Genomic DNA, 26,500 nt, shown 5'->3' with positions numbered 1-26,500 from the left:
TGTGTCCATCTTCAGTGTAAACCAGCATCTGCAGTTCCTTCCTACACTTCATTCTACTTGGAAAACATCCAATTTCCTTGATCATCGTCTGCTTCGATCTGTCGTTTCCCACCTTACCCTTCAACATATCTCCACACTCCCTCTTCCCCCCTGACTCTCAGTCTGAAGAAGGGTCTCGAACCGAAACGCCACCCGTTGCTTCTCTCCAGAGAAGCTGCCTGTCCCGCTGGTTATTTTGAGTGTAAAACAGCATCTGCAGTTCCTTCCTACACACACACACAAAATCCTCCTGTTCTGGCTGAACCTTAAACCCTCAGTGCACAAATTTAACACAAGCAATTTCATGAAATTATTAGTCTAGTGCTTCTTAAGATTTAAACTCGAGCCCGCCCCTAGTAGCACGCTGCAATTTGTAAAGTGTAATCTGATAGGGTACCTTTACTTGCAAACCCTGCAACGTCCCTGCACTTTGTCAGGTGGCCAAAACAAAAATCAACAACAATCTTACCAGCAGAATAACAAATGCAGCGATCTAACTCACCAAACAAACTTTTGCATTGAACTGCTGACTGTCCGGAACTCTGCTTACCTCCCCCCACCCCCCTACCCGAAACCACAGCTACAGCCCACGCTGCAACGCTTGGCATTTCTGGTCGTTTGACATTTGTTTTAATATGCTTGACATTTAGTCATGGTGAAAAGCTGCTGTTGTATTTTGGTTAGACGGAGCTTTAGAGGAATTATTTTTTTGACCTACCGGAGGATTTCCGTTCCTTTAGAATTTACATTTACACATGTAATGCGAGTCTGTGCGGTATTTTTTTTTAACGATCCCGCGTTGCCTCAGGAGCAGGTTAATTTAGGTTGAGGTTGAGGTTTATTATTCTCTGCATTTAGGATCCTTTAGCTAAGGCTTTGGGAAAGGAAGGCTTTTGGAAATGTTAGGGCGAATCAATTTCTTCCTGTTCCCTGGGTTAGATGTGGTAAAGGGGGAGGTAATCCTTGCCAACTCATTGCATTATTGGTGGGAGGCTAATCTGCTTCCCCCATCCAATCTACTTGCTCCGGAGGGAGAGTTGTACTGAATATATGCTTCCAATAATCCGGTCCTTCGTTTGCAAACCGTGGTTACCCCCTTCATAGTATTCATCAGGTCAAGGTCCTGCCTTTTGGGAGTCGAGAATTGAGAAAGGCAAATTCTGGTGTGTTTCTGCAGTTCAAAACCGCAGCCCTGTTCTCTGCCATGGCTTTACAGAAACGATTGAATCTGTTTCACGTTTCACCCTTCACCCTTCACCCTCCACCCTTCACCCACCCCGCAATAAACCAGCTCCTCGATGCATTTAAAATCGTGTGAATTGCAATTAGTAGACACATGTGCAGGTTGGGAGAAATCCCCTAAGTATGGCTGTCGGTTAATCCACTGGGAGTCCAGTTACAAGTGTGTGTGGTCCAGAGCTGTGCTGTTGCCCTGGACTTTACAAAGGGAACACTTTGCTTGAATTTGGTCAGCAGAAAGTGGGATAGATTACTGGAACTGGGGGAAGGGGGTGGCCGAATGTGTAGGAAAGAACTGCAGATGTTGGTTTAAACCAAAGATAGACACACAAAAAGCTGGAGTAACTCAGTGGGTCAGACAGCATCTCCGGAGAAAAGGAATAGGATGGCGGTAATAGGATGAACGCACCATCCCACCGCAACCGGAGAGCTGTACTCAAGTACAAGCTACCTCATCGGGGACCCTCTGACTACCTTTGATCGGACTTTACTGACTTTACCTTGCACTAAACGATAGCCCCATATCACGTATTTGCACACTGAGAATGGCTCGATTGTAATCATGTATTGTCTTTCCGCAAACTGGTTAGTACGCAACAAAAGCTTTTCACTGTACCCCGGTACACGTGACAATAAGCTAAACTCAACTCAGATGCTCATCACTACATCCACATTGGTCAAATGGAGTGTAAATTTTAAGATGGTGCCAAGAATGCCAGTCAAGTCAGCTGTAGAAGGGTCATGAAAGCTCATCCCTACACATTTGGGGGCTATTTAAAGCCCTGTCCCATGGTACGAGTTCATTCCAAGAGCTCTCCCGAGTTTGCCCTGATTCGAACTTGGAGATTTACGGTAATGGCCACTCGTCGGTACTTGGGGCTCTCGTGGACATTTTTCAAGATGTTGAAAAATCTTCACGAGTCTTCCCGTGCTTACCTGCCGTTAGCGAGTCTTCCCGAGTACCTGTCGTTAGCGTTAGGAGCCGCTCAGAGACATCCCCGAGCTCCGACATACCCGCTACGTTCATTCTCCGTGCTTACCACGAGTTCGATTTTATTTAAAACTCGGGAGAGCTCTTGGAATTAACTCGCACCGTGGGACAGGGCTTTTCCAGAGGCCAATGTAGCCACAAAGCCAATAGACAATAGGTGCTGGAGTAGGCCATTCAGCCCTTCGAGCCAGCATCGCCATTCAATGTGATCATGGCTGATCATCCCCAATCAGTACTCCGTTCCTGCCTTCTCCCCATATCCCCTGACTCCGCTATTTTTAAGAGCCCTATCTAGCTCTCTCCAGAAAGCATCCAGAGAACCTGCCTCCACCGCCCTCTGAGGCAGAGAATTCCACAGACTCACCATTCTTTGTGAGAAAAAGTGTTTCCTCGTCTCCGTTCTAAATGGCTTACTCCTTATTCTTAAACTGTGGCCCCTGGTTCTGGACTCCCCCAACATCGGGAACATGTTTTCTGCCTCAAGCGTGTCCAAGCCCATAACAATCTTATATGTTTCAATGAGATCCCCTCTCATCCTTCTAAACTCCAGAGTGTACAAGCCCAGCTGCTCCATTCTCTCAGCATATGACAGTCCCGCTATCCCAGGAATTAACCTTGTAAACCTACGCTGCACTCCCTCAATAGCAAGAATGTCCTTCCTCAAATTAGGGGACCAAAACTGCACACAATACACAAGCCACATGTCTTTGGGATGTGGGAGGAAACTGGAGCATCAAGAGGAAACCCATGCAGTCACAGGGAGAACATGCAAACTCCACACAGACAGCACTGAAAGTCTGGGCTGAATCCAGGTCTCTGGTTTTGTGAGGCAGCAGCTCTACCAGCTGTCACTATCTCATGCTCCAGATGAAGCATCAAATGGATTCTTCTTCTGGACCACCCCCTGACTAAAGAAATTCCTCCTCATCGCCTTCCAAATGGTGCATCCTTTTATTCTGAGGCTATGACCTCTGGTCCTAGATTCTCCCACTAGTGGAAACATCCTCCTAATAGACAATAGACAATAGGTGCAGGAGTAGGCCATTTGGCCCTTCGAGCCAGCACCGCCATTCAATGTGATCATGGCTGATCATCCCCAATCAGTACCCCATTCCTGCCTTCTCCCCATATCCCTTGACTCCGCTATCTTTATGAGCCCTATCTAGCTCTCTCTTGAAAGTACTGTATCCAGAGAACCGGCCACCACCGGTAACAATCTTGTATGTTTTAATAAGATCCCATCTCATCCTTCTAAACTCCAGAGTGTACAAGCCCAGCCGCTCCATTCTCTCAGCATATGACAGTCCCGCCATCCCGGGAATTAACCTTGTAAACCTACGCTGCACTCCCTCAATAGCAAGAATGTCCTTCCTCAAATTAGGGGACCAAAACTGCACATGATACTCCAGGTGTGGTCTGACTAGGGACCTTTACAACTGCAGAAGGACCTCTTTGTTCCTGTACTGGACTCCTCTTGTTATAAAGGCCAACATGCCATTCGCTTACTTCACTACCTGCTGTACCTGCATGCTTACTTTCATAGACTGATGAACATGGACCCCCAGATCCCGTTGTACTTCCCCTTTTCCCAACTTGACGCCATTTAGATAGTAATCTGCCTTCCTGTTTTTGATACCAAAGTGGATAACCTCACATTTATCCGCATTAAAGTTCATCTGCCATGCATCTGACCACTCCCCCAACCTGTCCAAGTCTCTCTGCATTCTCATAGCATCCTCCTCACAGTTCCCACTGCCACCCACTGCAAATTTGCTAATGTTACTTTGAATCCCTTCATCCAAATCATTGATGTATATTGTAAATAGCTGCGGTCTCAGCACCAAGCCTTGTGGTACCCCACTGGTCACTGCCTGCCATTCTGAAAGGGACCCGTTAATCCCTACTCTTTGTTTCCTGTCTGCCAATCAATTTTCTATCATTGTCGGCACTCTAACCCCAATACCATGTGCCCTAATTCTGCCAACTAATCTCCTATGTGGGACCTTATCAAATGCTTTCTGAAAGTCCAGGTACACTACATCCACTGGCTTTCCCTTGTCCATTTTCCTAGTTACATCCTCAAAAAATGAGTGGCACAAAATAGCTATGAATCACATTTCCTACAGTCAGATATAACTCAACGAGAATCGTGGAGTTCTGCTATTTTTGACCTGCACGTCTCTGACTGGATAAAAACACATTGGTCCTAACGTTTCCCGCTCCATAGTTGTGTTCAGGCCTGCTGAGCGCTCACAATCTTGTGTTTCGGTTTAACGCGTCCTAACAAATACTAGCTATGTGACAGATCATACCACACATCTATTGCGAGTCTCTCCACCAGTTCACCTCTCCATGACCTCCCCCTCCTCACACATACTTGCACCATGTCAGGCTGGATACCAGACTACTGCACCTGTTACATTACAGCGATGTGTTGGAAGGAACTGCAGATGCTGGTTAAACCGAAGATAGCTGGAGAAACTCAGCGGGTCAGGCAGCATCTCTGGAGGAAAAGATCTTCTTAAACTCCTCTCAGATCTCCCCTAACTTTGACTCCCAGCACCCGAAGACCAACCGCATGGATTCCTGCTGCAGAGAGATCCCACCCAAAGTGGCCTAGCTCGACTGACAACATCTGCCCAGATGTTACCAGGCAACTGAATCATCCTACCACAACCAGAGAGAGCAGTGCTGAACCACTCTCTACCCTTGGACTATCCATGATCAGACTTTGCTGGCTTTACCTTGCACTAAACGTTATTCCCATATCATATCTATAAACTGTAAATGGCTCGATTATAATCATGTATTGTCTTTCTGCTGACTGGTTAGCAAGCAACTAGTCTTCTGGAATTTTTTGAGGATGTAACTAGAAAAATGGACAAGGTAGAGCCAGTGGATGTAGTGTACCTGGACTTTCAGAAAGCATTTGATAAGGTCCCACATAGGAGATTAGTGGGCAAAATTAGAGCACACAGTATTGGGGGTAGAGTGTTGACATGGATAGAAAATTGGTTGGCAGACAGGAAACAAAGAGTAGGGATTAACGGGTCCCTTTCAGAATGGCAGGCAGTGACAAGTGGGGTACTGCAAGGCTCGGTGCTGGGACCACAGCTATTTACAATATATATTAATAATTTAGATGAAGGGATTAAAAGTAACATTAGCAATTTTGCAGATGACACAAAGCTGGGTGGGTGTGAACTGTGAGGAGGATGCACGGTGACTTGGACAGGTTGGGGGAATGGGCAGATGCAAGGCAGATACAGTTTTATGTGGATAAATGTGAGGTTATCCACCATGGCAAAAACAAGATGGCAGATTATTAAGTAAATGGTGACAAGTTGGGAAAAGGGGAAGTACAATGGGATCTGGGAAGTCCTTGTTCATCAGTCACTGAAAGTAAGCATGCAGGCACAGCAGGCAGTGAAGAAAGCGACTGGCATGTTGGCCTTCATTGAGTATAGGAACAAAGAGGTTCTTCTGCAGTTGTTCAGGGCCCTAGTGAGACCGCACCTGGAGTATTGTGTGCCGTTTTGGTCTCCAAATTTGAGGAAGGATATTCTTGCTACTGAGGGAGTGCAGCGTAGGTTCACAAGGTTAATTCCCAGGATGGCAGGACTGTCATATATTAATAGAATGGAGTGGCTGGGCTTGTATACTCTGGAACTTAGAAGGATGAGAGGGTATCTAATTGAAACATACAAGATTATTAAGGGTTTGGACACGCTAGAGGCAGGAAACATGTTTCCGATGTTGGGGGAGTCCAGAACCAGGGGCCACCATTTAAGAATAAGGGGTAAGCCATTTAGAACAGAGATGAGGAAATACTTTTTTCACACAGAAAGGTGTGAGCCTGTGGAATTCTCTGCCTCAGATGGTGGTGGAGGCCGGTTCTCTGGATGCTTTCATTGGAGAGTTAGATAGACCTCTTAAAGATAGCGGAGTCAAGGGATATGGGGAGAAGGCAGGAACGGGGTACTGGTTGTGGATGATCAGCCATGATCACATTTAATGGCGGTGCTGGCTCGAAGGACCAAATGGACTACTCCTGCACCTATTGTCTAAAGGCTTTTCACTGTTACATGTAACAATAAACTAAACTGAACTGAAACTGAAACTGATACGCAGTGGTATCAGGTTTGGTGGTATCGATCATTGCATAGTTTACAATACCAACAATGATTGCTCTCCATTGAATTATAATCAAATTTGGCACTGAGAAGCTACATTTTTACATTTAAGGCAGGTATTAGCAGGAACCATTACTTTGTCTGAGTGACAATGTTTGGACATACTACTGAGCTTGAATATTTTCCTTTTATATCTAACCTTGGCATTAGATACCCATCAAGCGTAGGTTCACGAGTTTGATCCCTGGGATGGCGGGACTGTAATATGAGGAAAGATTGAAAAGTCTAGTATTGTATTCACTGGAGTTTAGAAGGATGAGGGGGTCTCTTATAGAAACATATAAAATTATAAAAAAGACTGGACAAGCTATATGCAGGAAAAATGTTCCCAATGTTGGGCGAGTCCAGAACCAAGGGCCACAGTCTTAGAATAAAGGGGAAGCCATTTAAGTCTGAGGTGAGAAAAAATGTTTTCATCCAGAGAGTTTTGAATTTGTGGAATTCCCTGCCACAGAGGGCAGTGGAGGCCAAGTCACTGGATGGATTTAAGAGAGAGTTAGATAGAGCTCTAGGGGCTGGTGGAATCAAGGGACATGGGGAGAAGGCAGGCACGGGTTATTGACTGGGGACGATCAGCCATGGTCACGATGAATGGCGGTGCTGGCTCGAAGGGCCGTATGGCCTCCTCCTGCACCTATTTTCTATGTTTCTATGCTCCATGCACATGCCCTGTCTCATCATTTTGGAAGATCATATACTATTTAAGAAACAGTTAGACAGGTAGATGAGTAGGACAGGTATGGAAGGATAAGAGCACATGCAGGCAGGTGGGACTAGTGTCGCTGGCCAGTGTGGGCACGTTGGGCCGAAGGGCCTTTTTCCCTGCTGTATATCTCTATGATGTAAACCCAATAAGGAGGGGTCTCAGGAGCTCCAAGTGCAACAATACATTACACCCTAACATGGCACTCAGGCCAGGTTCGTAGACAGGAGATATTTTGGGGGATATGGGCCAAACACGGCCTAATGGGACTAGCTTAGATGGGGCATCTTGGTCGGCATAGATGAGTAGAATCAAAGGATAGACACAAAAAGCTGGTGTAATTCAGCAGGCCAGGCACCATTTCTGGAAAAGGGGATGAGGTGACGTTTGGGTGGAGACCCTGCTTCAGAACCAAAGGCCCAGTTTATTTGACTCTTATCACAGTGAAAGGAGTGACCTGTTAACAGTATGAAGTTGGAAAAAAATATCCAACTAATTTTGTGTTTGTGTGTGTGGGGAGAGAAATCGTGTGCTCTCTATTTTCTTTCAGCCACCCAGGGTTCAAAGTCGGGCTCCAAATTACAGCAACCGGCTGATGAGTATATAGGCGCAGTACCGCCACCTACCGTCTCGCAACACGCGAAGTTAACACGATTGGGCACAAATATCAGTTTCTCGTTTTAATGTTTTTTTTGTATGCGATTAACTACACGTAGTTGAAACCTCGTGCAGCCTAGCACACTGTATCTATGTCAATAACCTCTTTGCCATTTAAAACGCGCAGCGCGCATTTGCTTGGATCAGAGTCCGATTAAATGTGGACTGCATCTGCAGTTCCCTTTTGAATCCTTTATCGGATATCAGTTCGAATCTACTCATTGGACTAAATTTTAAAGCTACATTGTGCGAAGATGATATATTTTAGAATGTATTGCCTGCAAACGTTGCTTTAAAAACATGCCTAGTTCTACCAACGTTGCATTAGTATTCCTCTCTCTCAGTTTAGCCTGAACAAACCTCTATGTGCATATGGAGCATTTGCGTTTTATCCTATATCTGTCAAGACGGTAAAAGGTGGTCGCCAACCAATGCGTTTGACGCGCCTCTATTTTTTACTCTACTCAACCCACCTAATGTGCCGTTTTGTGCTACTGTTAGTGTTCATACGATTCTCTTGGAAACAGAGGGGGAGGGAAACACAAGTGCTGAATCCGATGTGTTGTTCGGCGTGCGTTTTATGTATGTCGGTTGTACTGAACTGCTTAATGTTATTAAAGAGCAAAGGAACGGGTTCCTGTGTAATCTCTTTTGATATCAAGGAGTAGATAATATTTGCAGGTGTGGGCGAAGTCATTCGGAGTGTTTCAGGGGCTGATTTTCGCTTTAAGTGTAACTGCAGCCTATCAATTTTGGACGCACGATATCGTGTCAATTTCGCGAAACTTAACATAAGTGGACGAGCTGTCAGTGTGTACGCGTGAGAGAGAGAGAGAGAGAGAGAGAGAAAGATGGAGAAAGAGAGGGGGGAGAGAGAGAGGGGAGAGAGGAGGGGGTGGGAGAGAGGGGGGGAGGGAGAGAGGAGGGGGGGTAGCGAGGGAGAGTGGAGGGGGAGGGGGAGAGTGGAAGGGGAGGGAGAGAGTGGAAGGGGGAGGGAGTGAAGATGAGAGAGGAGGAAGAGGGAGAGAGAGAGAAGCAGACAGGCACATACAGACACGCACACTCTCTCTCTCTCACACACACACACAGAGTTAGTCCAGTTTCGCCCAAGACCGAGCGTTGTGCTGCTTGGTGTCTCGAGTCGGTGGGACGGGCTAATGCCAGTTTGGGGGAAGAAGAGAAGGCACAACATGCAGCGTTAATTTAATGCCGGAGGGTGGAGAAAGGCGGGGGCGTCTAGGGAAGGGGTGGGGGAGGGGAGGGTAGAGAGAGAGAGGTGAGGGAAGTGGAAAGGATGGGAGGGGGAGGGCGGAAGAGAGACGGGATAGGGGAAGGGAAAAGGAAGGGTGGGGAGGGAGGGACGGGGCGGAGGTAGAGGAATGGGAGGGGGTGGAGGAGGAAGGAGAAAAGGATGGCGGAACGGGAGGAAGAGAGATGGATCGGGGGGAGAGGAAGGATGGGAGAGGGTGCAAAATAGGGAGAGGAGGAAACGAGAGGAGAGGGAAGAGATAGGGAGGAGGGGGGAGAGAGAGGAGTGGTGGAGGAGAGGGGAAGAAGTAGTAGGGGAGGAAGGGAGAGAGAGAGAGAGGTAGAGGGGGAGAGAGAGAGAGAGGTAGAGGGGTGAGTGAGGGAGAGAGGTAGAGGGAGGGGGGAGGGAGAGAGAGGGGTAGAGGGAGAGAGAGAGGGGGTAGAGAGGGGGGCGAAGGAGGAGGACGGGGGGAGGGAGAGAGAGAGAGAGGTAGGTGAGAGAGAGAGAGGTAGAGGGGAAGGGAGAGAGAGAGATAGGTAGAAGGGGAGGGAGAGGTAGAGGGGAAGGGAGAGAGAGAGATAGGTAGGGGGAGGGAAAGAGAGAGAGGTGGGGTGCGGGGAGGGAGGGAGGGGAGGGAGGGGAGGGAGGAGAAGGGGGGAGGGGGAAGGGGGGAGGGAGAAGAAGGGGGGGAGGGAGGGGGGAGACTGGAGGAGGGAGGGGAATGCATGAGCAGCCTTGCCCCCTTTAAGTTGCCAGTGTCAACTGGAATGAGGTCAGCCTGGGTGCTTCTTATTGCAGGCGCCGGGCGGGGACGGGCCAATGGGAGCAGCGGGGGCGGTGCGGGCCCCTGGAAACAGACGCGGTCTGGGCGAGCGGCGGCCGCCCATTGGCTGCGGCCAGGACACCTTTAACTCGACGTCACCGAGCCTGGGACTGGATAAGAACCGACGCGAGTTCGCGTCTGGTTTAAGCCGCAGACCCAAGTTTTTTTTCAATATATAACTCAGTCTTCCCGCATGGTCAGAGGGGGAAGGTTGTGCCAAAGTATATACACATTAAAAAAAAAACAAGAAACCAGGTTCTCTCCTGCGAAGGCGAGGGGCAGCTTGCAAAGCATTCTGCAAATAACAGGGAAAGAAAAAGTGCAAGCTGACCAAACTGCTACCGTCTGATATATAAAACAAGAAAGCCTTTTTTGTTTCTCTCACCCCTCAGCGCCCATAGAGTCACAATATATTTTAGGGGAAAGAGCGAGAGCATGGTGCAACAGACGAACCACGCAGAGAACACGGAAGCGGCGCTCGTTAGAGAGTCTACCGACTCCGGCGCTTCAGATCTGGGCATTGCCTGCTCGCCGGCGACGGACTCGCTCGCGTCGGACGGGGAGAAAACGGACGAGCCTAGCTGGTGCAAGACCGCCAGTGGGCACATCAAGAGACCCATGAACGCGTTTATGGTGTGGTCGCAGATCGAGAGGAGGAAGATCATGGAGCAGTCGCCGGACATGCACAACGCGGAGATCTCCAAGCGCCTGGGCAAGCGCTGGAAGTTGCTCAAAGACAGCGATAAGATCCCTTTCATCCGTGAAGCCGAGAGGTTGCGCCTGAAGCACATGGCGGACTACCCCGATTACAAATACAGGCCGCGGAAAAAGGCGAAATGTGCGGGCAGCAAGCCGGGGGAGAAAAGCGAAAAGGTCAACACTAAACCGTCGGCGAAAAAGAGCAGTGGCGGCAACGGTAGCGCTGGCAAGTCCAGCAAAACGCACAAGATCATCCTGGCCACGCTCACCAAGGCGCCGACTGTCCACCAGCACCCGCAGTCAGGCACCACTACTTCTAACACAAACACTAGCAACCAACAGTCAATTTACAAAGCGCGGACCAGCGCCGCTTCCAAGCACATTGTAGATAAGAAACTAAAAGAGAGGCGGTCGTTCGGGGCTCTGGGCAGCACGTCTTCAGCCGCCGTGCCAGCCAGCCCGACTCTCAGCTGTTCAGCCGAGCCCATCGACCCGGTCAGTTTCTATGAAGACCTGGCCAGCGGGACGGGAGCGAGGGTGCCCGACTCGCCCGGAGACCAGCGCAAACACCCGGGTAGTTTGAGATCGATCTCCCCGTCCCCTTCCACAACCCACTCCTGTTCCTCCTCGTCTCTGGCCTCGTCTTCCGACGAAGAGTTTGAGGACGACCTAATGGACCTTAGCTCCAGTCCGACTTTCGAGAACATGACACTGGGCAATTTGAGTTCGTCTCTGGACAGAGATTTGGAGTTTAATTTCGAGCCGGAGTCCGCGTCTCATTTCGAGTTCCCAGACTACTGCACGCCAGAGGTGAGCGAGATGATTTCAGGGGAATGGCTGGAGTCAAGTATTTCAAACCTGGTGTTCACGTATTAAAACGCGACGAGTGAAAGAAAACTGACTTGCTGTTTTATCTTGGAGCGAAACGAAAAGGGGGATCGTGAATTGAAGTCATTGTGATCCGAATGCTGTAAAAATGCGCGATCGATAAATGCCCGATCGCGAGTCTTTCCAAACAGCAAACAAAAAAAAATCGACGCGTTTCTTCAGGAGGGACCGAGAGACGTGTTTTAGGAGGACTGAGATTCCAATGGGGGGAAAAAACTGCCAGCCTAGAGTCTGGGTTGAAAAGGAAAACCAGAAATTGTTTTGCACGTAAAGAGAGAACGCGGCCTTGGCATTAGGGACAGGTCGTTTTAAACCGTGGAAAGAAATCGCCAAAACAGATTATGTTGGTACAGACATGTGAGATCTTACACGCGAAGACAGCGTTTCTTCGAAGAGTGATGGTATTGGATTACTGTGTTTCGCTGGGTTCATAGCATGTTGTACTGTATCTTCCCAGATTCTGTACAGATTGAAACCGGCAAAAAAAAAAAGTGTTCGGACAAGTCGACCAGATAGATGGCGCTCTGTATGATTCCTACAAAGTCACCAGCCTTTCAATTCCTCTTTTATCATTAACGCAAACTCAAATCTCCGCGGGACTGCATTTACTGGACCAAATTTCCTCAAAAGTTCCATAAATTCCACAAATACTACAAAAAACATGAATTTCTTGTCACCGATGTCTCATCCTCGTATTGTTTTTGTTTTGGGTTTTTTTCCCCTTGTAAATGTAATCAAAAACCATTTTTTTATATGGATGTATTTATACCGGCCAAATATTTTGACTTTTGTTTCGTGGGCCTCTTAATTACCCGCACCGTTTTATCTCCTTCACCGAAGGGCTAGAGTTAAACTTTTAATTTTATATTTAAATGTAGACTTTGACACTTTTTAAAAAACAGAGAAAGATGAGACGTTTGATTATTTTCTCAGTGTATTTTTGTAAAAAATATAAAGGGGGTGTTAATCGGTGTTTATCGCTGTTTGGGTTTCCTGATCACGAACAAAGAGGCCAATGTCACAATGTTGCCTCTTTTTTTATATTCCACTTGTTTACACACTTCAATCTGCAGGTTTTTGTACCGCGAGGCTGCATGTTGGCTTCGCCTGCTGTCTCTGAGCAAATGTCATAGCTCACAACAGCCCTTCCTGTCTATTTTAGCTGATATATCTCCTTTATAGTATTTAAAAAAATATGGGAAACCATTTGGACACTTTTACCATTGAAACAGGTGACCCTAAAGCTTCCTTTGAACTGCTGCAGTTTGGCTGGGGACAAGTAAACAAATGTTAGCGAAATGTAATGGGAGTATCAACCAGGATTGTGTTCCCATTCCTTCTAAGGTTGAGCATCAAGGTAAACGACATGGGATGCTGCACCTTTCTCCCAATTATGTGGCGCTCCTTAAATGGCGCTGAATCACTGGATATCAAATGTTGATTTGAGTTCGCTATACAAATAATGTGTTTCTCATTCTGTAATGATAATTAGTATTAATTCTTATAACTTGTTGGCAAAATATTATTGTTTTTGGCATGAAGCTAGCTTATATAATTCCAAAATCAGGTGTAGTTGATGTGGGGAGGAGGGGGGGGGGGGGCGGTTATTGAAGAAGAGCGGGGGTTGGGAGGTAAGCGCGAACGCCTTTGTATATTTAAATCTGTATTATATCAACACGAGACTGGGTTACTTGTATGTGTCCAAAACTACCGCGACAGGCATTAAGGCAGCAACCGCGAAAAGAAATGTTGGTTGCTGTCCGATTGTTATTTTTTTTAAATTTCTGTTATTTTAACTTTCTTTTTTTTACTCATCCTGTGCAATATGCTGTGTATAGTCTGTCAGATCATGCCTCAACAAAACTTTTTTATTTTGGAAAAAAACATTCATGCCAGCTAATCGTGTCGTCACTGCCTGTCAAGATTGTCGATAAACTTGTAAATAGTTCTTTGAGAGAAAGCGACAGAGAAAGAGAGAGAGAGAGAGGCAGGGAGAGACTAATAAAAATCAGCTGGAACTGAACCCTAACCACTTGTCCCTGTTTTAATGCAGAGAATCGGGGTGGGAGGGGGTGTGTGGGGGGGTTTGGGGGGGGGGGGGGGGGGGGGGGTAGGAGGGGGAGGGGAGGGGGATAGATAAAGCGCCAATCTGCTAAACACCATTTTACGTACACTAAACGCATACACGCAGCAAGCGTGACTAAAAAGATTCTTTTTAAAAATCATTCCAAACACTAAGGACTTAGCTAGCAAAAAACAAGGTTCAAAGAACCGAAAGCGGAAGCACTGTCTATGTTTATATGTGTATGGGGGGAGGGGGGCGGGTGAGTGAGGGTCAAAATAAGTCATACAAAATGTTAATTTTCACGTTATTTCTTGTCGATTTCAAAAATAAACAAGCCACGCATCTCTCCATGTTGTCTGAGTGGTTGTCTTTAACTATTGTGGTATAGAGAAGGGTCGTTTGAAATGGGATAAGTACAAGTCAGGAATTGTAATCAGGAGACGTATTCCAGGATAGATACTGAGAATGGGCTCAGGAACAAGCTTTGTGCCAGCGTCGTTTCCCTCCTATAACACGCTATATGGTGGCCTGATACACACACCCCCCCCCCCCCCCCCCCCCCCCCCCCCGCAGCCCTTTCTCTCCCCCGTAATAGACCTGAACCAGTCCGAAGGCTTTAATAGGCCAGAGTTCGTTTGGGGACATCTACCGTCAAAATAAAATTCCCCCTACCCGGAGTTTTGTTTTCCTTTTGGAAACCCTCTACATTTCAATACTCACTTCGGTCTGAAATGCCGCTTAATTTCGCCAGGAAGTACACGATTAGGCCAGTCGGACGAGTAGGGGGGAGGGGAGGGGAGATTGTGTAGTCTGGGCCAGAAAGACGTAACACACTCCGAACAACGCGTGTGTCTATGCCGTGAAACTGGATACAGGGCTATTCATAAAGCTTCACAATAAGCTTCTAGCTACGGGAGCCGCTGGGTTTTGGTGGCCTGCAGCATGTTATTGCGCACTGTTTCAGCATTTTGACAGCAGCTTACTTCCCTAGCCATTAACATTTTTGCTTCTAAATTGATTTTTTTTTCCAAATCGACGTTGGCTAAAAACAAAACCAAAAATGAATAACGCAGTTACTAAGTTCCCGGCAATATCATAAAGCGATTAGGGTTGTATTTGAAATAAATTCGGTCTGGTGAACCCTTTCCCCTCCCCCACCTCCACCCCCTCTTCACACGATCCATTACAAAGAGCCGGCGCACCTCTTTATAACCGGGTGCAAGGGAATATCCTGCGCTCCAACGTTAAGACCTGGAGCGAAACTACAAGCAGCACTTTGGCGAATGTATTCCAAGGGGAGGGTCCCGTGGAGGTAAACGGGCCAGGCTGGTTGGGAATTGTGAGGGCGAGCAGTATCCATGTTCATCTCCTCTCTGTGTTCAAGCCGTACTTAGGCCAGGGAGACTTGTAAACCATTTCAGAAGTATGGCAACAAAAGTTTTATCGCCCTGTAACCGAGTTAGAACCCAGAAAAGTTCGGGATTTGAACCAGTCACCATTTGACAAAAAAAATGTTGGATTTAAATAAATGCAGTGGGCAGGTCAAGCCTATAGTATCAAGGCACTGACTGGATCGAACTGGGCCAGACACTCGTGAAATAAGTCGTGATTTTGTAAAGAGGGCCCCATCGTGCCTGTTAGACCATCCATATGGTTTCAAAGGGAGCCGTATGACCACTTGGAAAACACACTTCCACTGAAATTATATTAATTGAAGCCGAAATTACCAAGAGAGAGTAGTCACTGAGAGCTTTAATATAAAGAAAATGGCGACTTTTTTTTTAGTGCGGGACTGATTTGCATTGGTTGTATTTCAAATGGATTGAGGATAACAAAAAAAGCCCAGCATTATACGGATTGTATGATTTTCAATTGTTGTATTAGGAAAAAAAAGGCCTGTAAATCAGTGGACTTGTTCACGCCAGGCTTTATCTTTTAGCAAAAGAGAGGGTCGCTGATAATGTAAACTTGTGGGTGCACTAGTCACGGTTTCGCAGTTAACTATTCCCATTTAGCAGAGGGGAGGCAGAAACGGCAGCCATCTCTTCAGGGGTAGGAGAAGCAAAACATGGCAACCTTGTCTGAATACGTCTGGAGGTAACAAAAATCCCGCAGCCCTGTTTTATTCAGTGGGTTGGCGTAAGATTTCGGGCAAATTTGGAAAATAAAAACCTAATTGCCAAACTAGGTGAAATGAAAAAACCCATTCTCTCTTTGAAAATAATATTCCTCACATCAGAGGGTAAAGTCGCCGTTTGCACAATTCATTTGGAGACTTGTTTGATGTAAAGCCCCCATCATATCCACTTTAATGTCACATCGTGTACATTTCACTAAAACATCCAGGCCCAGCGACATTAATACGAGACTTTAGCGAAGGCGGCATTTAAACTGCGAAATTTCCCTTGGCGTTTTTTTTAAAATGCGGGAAATTAAAGGAAAAAATCATCTTGTGGAATTGACAGGATCCAATTTATTTTCTTTCTTATTGTGTGGGAGAGGACTGTAAAAGAAGACCTTAATTGTAACGCGAAAATTAACAGAATTTGTACCTTCACTTTGACATGGTCAAAGGTGTATGTATCCCACTTTAGCGTCATTATAAGCCGCTGTTTTCTGTTTAGGATTGGGTTTAGCTATTCTTTAAACCTTAGAGCCAGGTATTGTTTTGGGTACGGAGTTGCAATCTACGTTAGATTTAGGTTTCGGGTCAGCAGAAACTGTAGTATGGGGCGAGTGATAGACAATACATGGGTAGATTTGGGTTGTAAAAGTTAGATAAACAGAGATCTAATTAAAAAATAACTACTTTAGGATTTATGTTGGGAGAAGCTGCAGTTTTGTTGAAGGATAGTTGGCTAAGCTTTTAGTTGCACCTTGTTTAGGTTTACAGTGGACCCACCACCCCTTACATTTCGAAGTAGGCCTTGTTTAGGGCTACGGATAATTCTTGCATTGGACACGCCATGGACATTTAGCATAAGGCTCAACTTCGGGTGAAATCTTATCTGCGTCCAGTGATAGATTGTGTTTCCACTCTGGTTTAGATTTAGGTTTGGCTGGAGGTGAAAGAAGAGGGTTTCTTAGATACGTTTGGCTAGGAGCAGTTGCAGTGTCTGGGTACCGCCTTGTTTATAGGGTTATATTGTTTTAAAGTTAGATTTTGCTCAAGCGAAAACAAATTGGAGTCTTTTGGAAGATTTGAGGTTCTACAGGAGATAAAACGATTGATAAACCAAGGTAGCCAGAAGCGGCAGATTTGAATACATGCCTAGCGATGAATAAAAGTGGGAATTTTGATGCGAGATATAGCTTCCTCTGCGCCCACGCGGTAAAATCCTACATTTTGGGTTTGAGGTCCGTGGATGAAAATACCCAATATCGCAAGTAGCAGGACATTGCCTGGAAATCTAATAACCCAAAAAGACGCAATGATTTCTTACATGGATTGGCATCTTAAGTTTAACAAGCGCGGTACATCCACAGTAAGGCGTGCAGTGCAAGAAAACATAAGATGGGTGAGGGATTTTCCCAATGCACGTACAACATTAATGCACAATGCCCCTTTTACAATTCGCCCCCTTCCCTCCGTTTGTGCCGTTTCACAGCAGGTAGCCTTTCTTGGAGCCTTTCGCCCTGTTATTAAAAGCAGCAGATCATTCCCACCTCAAGGTCAATTCAGGAAATGACTCTTTAAAAAAAAAAGGGGAAACGTTTCCTTTGTATAGTTTTCGCACTGGTCAGCTGTGTGGACTCGTTCTTCGCTTGTTTTTTGTAAACTTTCTCGGTTATGGCTGGAGGAAACATAGCATCTTCCCCTCTCACTTGCAGTAAAACAACTTTGTGTTGGTTCTTCACGGCCGAGGTGTGTTTGGCGATAGTAGTGAGGTGTTAGAATGGAAAGGCTTTCTTGTTTACATTCCGCGCGGGGGTTCTGAGGCAGAATTGTTTGTTGTTGAAGCGCAAACACGATAAAGACACAACACATCTCTGGGAGCGGTTGGTAATTTTGGAAAACGGCACTTGCTGAAAGAGTGAGCGCTCGGTGAATTTCTTAATTTCTTAATTAATAAGCGTTTGCAGGCACACATGCTATATTAGCATCCAGATTTTATTGGTGCATTTCCCCCCCCAATTAGGGGCTAATATCTGTGCCTTATCTTTCTAGCAACGCCGTGTCTGGGGCCTTTATGCTGAACAGTGCGGGAAGCCAGGGGCGCGGCAGATGCAACTCCCCAGTTTATGAAAACCATGGCTGCCGCTGTCTATAAGGAAGCTGGCATTATGATGAATTGCATTCGTTATCCCACTCTAAAATGGTTCCAACACGCACCCCTCCCCTTCCTGTCGTGGTACTGAAAATGCCCTTTCAGTGTCACAACTTCACACTGTAAATTGGGCCTTACTCTGCCCCGTAAACCTTGCCCTTTGTTACTTTCCGTCACAGAGCCTCTCCCCCAAAACTTCTCCTCTGTTGCCCAGCCAAGAAAACCTTGCCTGGAATTTGAAACCCCTGATATTCATGCTCTAAATGCCACGTTTGAAAAAATTTGATTTAACTCGATCTAGATCGCGTCAGCGTTAATTTCCGAGTGAAAATGTGGCCATTTGTTAAAATTGGGATAACAAAAAAAGCAAAATGTTGGAATTTCTCAGCGGGTCAGATCGCAATGATTTAAAAAAAAAAAAACCCCACAGAGATCACGTTTACAGATCCCAGGCATTTTTGTCAATGTTGAGAAATGTAATGTTGCACAGAAAGAGGGCCAATGATGGATAGAATATGTGTGGCAGTGTGAGGCCAGGGTGGCTGTGGTGATAAATGGTTGATGAGAAGCTTGGTAGGTGGAAATCTAAATATATATATGTAAAATCATAAATCATGAGTTATGACTAAAATCATGAGAGGAATAATCATGATGTGAAATCATGAGAGGAATAGATCGGATAAACGCACAGTCTCTCGCCTGGAGTAGGGGAATAGAGGACCAGAGGACGTAAGGGTGCAAAGATTGAATGGGAACCTGAGGGGTAACGTTTTTACACAAAGGGTGGTGGGTGTATGGAACGAACTGCCAGAGGAAGTAGTTGAGACAATGTCTAAGAAACATTTAGACAGGTACATGGATAGGACAGGTTTAGAGGGGTATGGGCCAAACGCAGGCAGGTGCGGCCAGTGTAGATGGGATATGTTGGTTGGTGTGGGCAGGTTAAGGCGAAGGGCCTGTTTCCACGCTGTATCACACTAATTAGGTGCTGAGGTCGGCAATGAAGACTTAATGAAAATGTTTCCACTGATATCGGTGTCAGTTTTAAATGCTCAGGAAATTTTAAACCTCATCATTAGTCGTCCCATCACCGATGGTAACGTTTTTCACTTTATCATAAATCTTCAATGATTCGAACTCTGTTGAAGTAAAACAAATAGGATTATGGATTTAAATTAGTAGGGAGGTTTATTTCCACGCAGATAGTGGCACGGGATTGGCGCTCGCGTGAGCAGGACAGCGGATCAGTGGTCGAGTCGCTGCCTTACAGCGCCACATACCCGGGTTCGATCCTGGCTACGGGCGTTGTCTGCAGGAAGTTTGCACGTCCACGTGTAAGAAGAAACTGCGGATGCTGGTTTAAACCGAAGATAGACACAAAAAGCTGGAGTAACTCAACGGGACAGGCAGCATCTCTGGCGAGAAGAACGGGTGACGTTTCGGGTCGAGTCCCTTCTTAGGGTCTCATTCCTTCTCTCCAGAGCTTTTTTTGTGCCTATTTTCGGTCAGTACATTCACCCTGTGACCGCGTGGGTTTTCTCCGGTTTCCTCCCACATTCCAAATACTTTTTAGGTTAATTGGCTTCGGTAAAGTGACCCAAGTGTGTAAGGTCGAACCAGTGCGCGGGCGATTGCTGGTCGCCGTGGACTCGGTGGACTGAAGGGCCCGTTTCCACGCTGTGTCTCTTAAGAAAAATGGGGGCGGGCAGAAACCTTTGTCACTTTTAAACAGTACTTGGCACTTGGTTTCCTGGAGGACTGTGAACCTGGTGAGGATAGACACAAAATGCTGGAGTAACTCAGCGGGACGGGCAGCATCTCTGGAGAGAAGGAATGTGTGACGTTTCGGTCGAGACCCTTCTCCAGACTTCAGGATTAGTTTGGGTAGCCTGTGTTCAACCAGCTCTCATGAGATGGGACGAATGGCATTTGTTTTGCATTGTAAAGGCGCTGTAATGTTATAGACAAAATGTGACCCCCCACCCTCCCTCCACTTCACCCATCTCCCCGCATCCTGGCAACAGTGGGGCCTATGTGGAGCAGTAACACGGTCAGAGGAAGTGATCGCTGAGGGAGTGCACTCACGGACAGGGCAAATTGCAGGTTCACGCTTCCCCCCTCCCCACGTTTGCCCACCATCTCCACATCGACTTTTCATGCAGCTGCAACGGGGTGAATTCCTTGAAGTACCGAGATTCTCCAAAATGCTCAGTGTGGCGAGGCAAGCTGACAACAGCAAAGATCTTATAGCTATAAGATCTTTGGACAACAGCAACACCTTTGGAGAAAGTCAGGAAAGGCACTGAAAGGTCCCATTTCGATGCACACAATTCAGCGTGAAACCAGCGTGAAGCATGCGGTTTATCGTGTGTTTTGGACCAGTTTTTGGAGGGGTGATTTGGCTTAGTGTTATTTAAGGTGAGAGGGGGGCGGGGCGGATTTAATAGGAATCTGAGGGGTACCGTTTTTACACAAAGGGCGGCGGGTATACGGAACGAGTTGCCGGAGGAGGCAGTTGAGGTAGGTACTATCCCAGCGTTTGAGAAATGCATTGACAGGTACACGAATAGGACAGGTTTGGTGGGATATGGACCAAACGCAGGCATGTAGGACAAGTATAGCTAGGACATGTTGGCCGGTGTGGGCTAGTTGGGCCAAAGGGCCTGTTTCCACACTGTATGACTATGACTCTTTAAGTGTGGGTGGGATCGGGGGGAATGCAGGAGTGATGGTTCATGGAGCCTGACTTCCCAGACAGGTCGAGTGGATCGTGTCTGAAGAAGGGTTTCGATTGCCTTTTAACGTTGCTTATTTCCTTCGCTCCATAGATGCTGCCTCACCCGCTGAGATTCTCCAGCATTTTTGTCTATCTAAGATCGTGGGAGTTTCGTAGCTCTTTCAAGCTTGGAATGTGAATGGCGTGGAGTCCGGATATCCACCATGCTCGCGTCCTCCCACGTTTTCGGGGGACCTTGAGAGGGACCAATCTCGTTTTTTTGTGTGTGTAGGAAGGAACTGCAGATGCTGGTTTAAACCGTTGACACAAAAAGCTGGACAAAACTCAGCGGGACAGCATCTCTGGAGAAAAGGAATAGGCGACGTTTCAGGTCGAGACCCTGCTTCAGACGTTTTTGTTTAGTGTCTTTGAATGGTTTTCAAAAGGCAATCGCGCATCGACGCCGCGTCTTCGACAGAAACGCGGAATTTTTATTGATGTTAAATAGCAGTTGGTAGGAAGCTGCTGAACTCGCACTTTCAACTCTATTACATGGCACTGCGGCTAGGGCGTGGACGTTCTCTCGAAGGGAATCTAAAGGCGATCTGGCGGTTAGATTTAGCACCACCGCAGCTGTATGCCGATTCAAATCACTCGAGAACTACGCTACCGCCGCCAAGTAGCTGGTTAACATATTATGTTCTGCAGAACCAATAAAACCTCGGTCATTTAAACGACCGGTTCTTGAGGGAAAGATTAACACACTCCGACCTCGCCACGTTTTTTTACACCAAGTATCTCTGTTTAGATTAGGTTAGAGATAGAAACATAGAAAATAGGTGCAGGAGTAGACCGTTCGGCCCTTCGAGCCAGCACCGCCATTCAATATGGTCATGGCTGATCATCCAAAATCAGTACCCCGTTCCTGCCTTTTCCCCATATCCCTTGATTCCGTTAGCCCTAAGAGATAAATCTAACTCTCTCTTGAAACCATTCAGTGAATTGGCCTCCACTGCCTTCTGTGGCAGATAATTCCACAGGTTCACAACTTTCTGGGTGGAAAAAAAAAATCCTCATCTCAGTCCTAAATGGCCTATCCTTTATTCGTAAATTGTGACCCCTGGTACAACATGAAAACAGTCCATTCGGCGCACCAAGTCCACGCCGACCTCTGATTTGTTCGGTACCTTTTCATCCCTCTAGTTTCCCTCTCCCCTGACTCTCAGTCTGAAGAAGGGTGTCGACCCGAAAGGTTGCCTATTCCTTTTCTTCGGAGATGCTGCCTGACCCGCCGAGTGACTCCAGCATTTTGTGTCTATCTCCGTTCTGTGTTATTCCCACTTTCTCATCCACTCTCTGCACACTGGGGGCAATTTACAGAGGCCAATTAACCTACAGGCCAGCACATCTTGAGGACGTGGGGCGAAACCAGGGCACCACGAGGAAACTCGCGCGGTCACAGGGAGAACTTGCAAACTCCACACAGACCACACCCGAGGACAGGGTCGAACCCGGATCTCTGGCGCTGCGAGGCAACAGCTCTACCAGCTGCGCCACTGTGTTGCCCTTTAACTCGTGTACGTGTGAGTGAGAGAGAGCAAGAGAGACGATAGCTTGCGTGCACGCATCAGTACATAAATCGTCGCTGCAGACATGAACTGTCTCGCCGGCGCTGAGGCAAAACAGCTTGGTCAACTTGTCACCACAGTACTCACATTAAAGGTAACGGGAGCGCCACTCTATAACCCCCCCCCCCCCCCCCCCTCCCCGCACCGCGGTCTCCCCTCCCTCCTCCCTCTAATCTATGAAACCAGGAGGAGGAATGTCTGAGAGCTTTCCAAAGCGCTATATAAACGAGGATTTGTGCCGCTATCTGTTTCACGGTTCTTTAATAACAGTGAAATCCGAATAGGGCAGATTACATGGGCAAGGCCGAGTCTGAGCAAGGCACGAAATTCTAATCTGCCTCAGCGCCAGTGCCATTAAAACACATCTGCGTGGAAATTGCTTAACCCTCGCGAAAGGCACGCACCCAGGGCGAGATGTCGAGTTTAACTTGTCTCTCGGTCATAGAGTCATAGAGTGATACAGTGCGGAAACAGGCCCTTCGTCCCAACTTGCCCACACCGGCCAACGATGTCCCATCTGCGTTTGGTCCATATCCCTCCAAATCTGTCCTATCCATGTACCTGTCTAACTGTTTCTTAAACGTTGAAATAGTCCCAGCCTCAACCACCTCACCTGGCAGCTTGTTCCATACACCCACCACACTTTGTGTGAAAAGGATACCCCTCAGATTCCTATTAAATCTCTTCTCCTTCACCTGCGAAAGATAAGGACTTCCATGGCTGTATGCATCCTGTACGGTCTGATGTGCACCAAAGGGATTGGCACAAAGCGTGTAGGAAGGAACTGCAGATGCTGGTTTACGCCCAAGATAGACACACAATGCTGGAGTAACTCAATGGGACAGGCAGCATCTCTGGAGAGAAGGATTGGGCGACGTTTCGAATCTGAAGAAGGGTCTCGAACCGAATCGTCATCCAGAGATGCTGCCTGTCCCATTGAGTTACTCCAGTATTTTGTGTCTATCTTCTGTTTGGAACAATAGGTCCTCGACATCGGAGAGAGTCGCGCCCGTTTTTGATGCGCGAATTGAGCATGTTTTAACACGATTACAGCGATGTCCACCGGTGAATTGGACCGGGTGCTTATGCATACAGATCGCATCAAGCATGTGTGCGGTGACGCCACCATATGGCCCCGTTCTTCTTCGCCGTGCCTGCTCTAATGTGTAATTTACCAACTCCGTTTTTAATTTCTAATTATACCAGGAACACCGTCCCACACCCTCCACTCCTTTGAGAGTTGCCTGGATAACAGAAACGATAGAGTCCCAGTCTAGACTACAGAGGCGTTAATGCCTGCGAGCGCCTGTGTGGGTTTCAAATGCTTCTGATATTTGTGACCTGATACATTACTCCCTCCGCATTTATTTGAACATTTTCAAGTCAAGCACAGGGCTAACGTGCTGGGATCTCTGCTTTAAAGGTGAAACTATCGCTCGCTCACGTCATAGAGTCATACAGTGTGGAAACTGGCCCTTCGGCCCAACATGCCCACACCGACAAACATGTCCCATCTACACTAGTCCCACCCACCTTGGACCATATTCCTATATACCCATCCTACCCGTGTACCTGTCCAACTGTTTCTTAAACGTTGCGATAATACCTGCCTCCAACTACCTCTTCTGGCATTTCGTTCCATGGACTCATCTGTGAAGAATTTACTCCTTAGGTTCCTATTAAATCTTTTCCCCTTCACCTTAAACCTATGTCCTCTAGTTCTCGATTCTTCTACTCTGGGCAAGAGACTCGGTGCGTTTACCCGGTCTATTCCTCTCATGATTTTCCACACCTCTACAAGATCATCCCTCATCCTCCCGCGTTCTAAGGAATAGAGTCCCAGACTGCTCAACCTCTCCCAATAACTCAGGCCATCGAGTCCGGGCAAGATCCCCGTAATCTTCTCTGCGCGGTCTCCAGCTTGGTGACATCCCAGCCTGGCGTGTAGCCATTGACAGTATCTGACTCCGTTTGCGATGATTTTCGTGGGAGGAGGGTGACCACATATTGGAGATGTATCCCTGTTCCCCGTGCTTTTTGTTTTTCATCTCTTATCTGTGCGGCTGTGTTTTGGGAGCCGCGGGGGAACATGCTTGTTCAACACTGAGATCCGGCTTTCCATGGTTGCGTGGGAAGTAACTGCAGATGCTGGTTTACACCGAAGACTTGGATCATTGTGGGCTCCACCTTTCCTGGGACACCGATGCCGGCTCAGAGTTGTTCTGTACTTTCTCACGCCTCTAGTTTCTCCCGTCCCTGTCTCTCAGCCCGAAGAAGGGTCCCGACCCGAAACGTCGCCTATTCCTTTTTCTCCAGAGATGCTGCCTGACCCGCTGAGTTACTTCCCCGTAGAGCCTTGGCATTGACTGCACTGTGCTTCAAGTGCGTCCCTCATCACGTACTCTTGCATTCTGGAATGGGCCAGAAGGGAACATCTCGTTCTGCTGGGAGATCAATTAGTGGATAGGTGATGTTCCGGGTTGGGAACCTTTCTTCAAACTGATTGTTGCGGGGGTGGGGAGAGGAGAGGCAGGGCAAATGTGGTGGGGAGGGGGGGGGGGGGGGGGGGGAGGTGGGGGTGGGTGTGGGTGTTGATCGGCAGATGACAGAAAGGTGGGTGGGGGGGCGGGGGTGGAGGGGGAGGTGTTGATCGGCAGATGGTTGGAACAAAGGCTGTAGATCAGAGTATAAGGCGTGAGATTGATTGAAGAGTTGCAAATTGTGAAGCCAGCGGAAGGAATGGAGAAGGCGGGGCAATGGGATGAGAGAAATAGGTACACAAAAATGCTGGAGAAACTCAGCGGGTGCAGCAGCATCTATGGAGCGAAGGAGATAGGTAACGTTTCGGGCCGAAACCTCTCATAGGTGTCGGTCCAGGCGAGGCACGGGGGTGGGGGGGGGGGGGGAGGAGCCAATAGGTTAGTTTATGAACAGTGGGATCTTGGTGTGATGGGCCACATGATCTTCTGTATGGGAGATTTTATGATTCTAATCATAGTGAAGTGACTCAATAACATATTCGAATACACTTTATTGTTCTGTGGTGTCAGAGTGGAGGTGTTAGATAAGACAATAATAATAATAATAATAATAATAATGTCATTGTACTTAGAAATACCACGAAATTAGGGGAGCTACTCCTGATCAGTGCAACGAATACAAGTTAAAACAAGATTAAAAAAAACACAACCAATACATCCAATACGTTATTTAACTGCTTAAAACAGTAGATACATTATATTTATCACACCTAGGTAGAGCATTGCACTGGGAGAATATTACACTTTAACATTTAATAAATACTTTAAAAGAATTAAAAAAAGAAGAAATATTAGCTGAGTGGTCTGTTTTATAGTGGAATGGACGACAGCATCTCTCATGTCGTGTGGATATTTGAGGAATTTAGAGTTCAGATGGCCCAGGGAAAGAAACTGTTCCTTAGTCTGTTTGTCCGGCTTTTGACGCACCTGTACCGCCTACCAACACACCTTAAAAAGAAAATGACTAACGGTCATAGAATGAAATGGAATACAAACAAATGAACACGGAACATATAGAACATAGATTAATACAGCACACAATGTCTGCGAACGTGATGCCACATTAGAGTCACAGAGCCATGCAGCATGGAAACTGGTTCTTCGGCTCAACTTGCCCATACCGACCAACATTTCAATTCTACACTGACTGCGTTTGGCCCATATCACTCTAAACCTGTCCTATCCATGTATCTGTCCAAATGTCTCTTAAACGTTGCGACAGTATCTACCTCAACTACCTCTTCCGGCAGCTAGTTCCATACACCCACCACCCTTTATGTGAAAGCGTTACCCCTCAGGCTTCTATTAAATCCCCCCCCCCCCCACCCCTCCTTAAACTTATGTCCTCGGGTTCTCGATTCCCCTACTCTGAGGAGGAGCCTCCGTGTGCTTACCCCATCTATTGTTCTCATGAATTTGTACTAATTCTACACATATAACTTAAGAACTTACGAACTTACCTTTACAAGAAGACATCCCCCTTCCTACCTATGCCATTGCTAACAATATGGACCCTGTTCTCTGGCTGCTCACCCTCCCCTCTCAGAATATCATGTGCTCTGTTGGAGATTCCTTGACCCTGGCACCAGGAATGTAACACATCACCCTGGAGTCTCACTGGCAGCCAGGTATACTTGTCCGCATTGCGGACTATAAAGTCCGGTATCACTATTGCTTGCCGAAATGTAGCCATGGTGTTGCCAGGACCCGAAGGACTGAGCTATAAGGAGTCTAAAGAAGGGTCTCGACCCGGAACTTCACCTATTCCTTTTCTTCAGAGATTCTGCCTGAGCCGCTGAGCT

General features: G+C 47.1%; 1 protein-coding gene and 2 long non-coding RNA genes across 3 annotated transcripts in view; 2 read left to right on the top strand and 1 right to left on the bottom strand.

Moving 5' to 3' along the window:
- Positions 1–14,407, bottom strand: part of LOC116967146 — a 106,659-nt gene extending 92,252 nt beyond the window's left edge. The window contains exon 1 of the long non-coding RNA XR_004410162.1: positions 14,267–14,407. This is a non-coding gene — a long non-coding RNA (uncharacterized LOC116967146). The remainder of the gene's footprint in view (positions 1–14,266) is intronic.
- On the top strand, positions 9,859–13,510 carry sox4 (SRY-box transcription factor 4). Its single transcript, XM_033013632.1, has one exon. It carries the CDS (start codon positions 10,330–10,332, stop codon positions 11,467–11,469), a length of 1,140 nt encoding a protein of 379 aa, XP_032869523.1. The 5' UTR covers positions 9,859–10,329; the 3' UTR covers positions 11,470–13,510.
- A 196-nt stretch (positions 14,408–14,603) lies between the features above and the next one.
- LOC116967135 lies at positions 14,604–18,095 on the top strand. Its single transcript, XR_004410157.1, has 2 exons — positions 14,604–14,858; positions 17,715–18,095. It is a non-coding gene; the product is annotated as an uncharacterized LOC116967135 (long non-coding RNA).
- The last annotated feature ends 8,405 nt before the right edge of the window (positions 18,096–26,500 follow it).

This window comes from Amblyraja radiata, chromosome 2 (genome assembly GCF_010909765.2).
Source record: "Amblyraja radiata isolate CabotCenter1 chromosome 2, sAmbRad1.1.pri, whole genome shotgun sequence".
NCBI classification, from domain to species: domain Eukaryota; kingdom Metazoa; phylum Chordata; class Chondrichthyes; order Rajiformes; family Rajidae; genus Amblyraja; species Amblyraja radiata.
The sequence above is the reverse complement of the archived record's forward strand: the minus strand, read 5'-3'. Positions and strand labels throughout refer to the sequence as shown.

What these genes read in the sequence shown, in the direction of transcription:
- sox4 (XM_033013632.1), top strand. Translation starts at nt 10,330, where the DNA reads ATGGTGCAACAGACGAACCACGCAGAGAACACGGAAGCGGCGCTCGTT.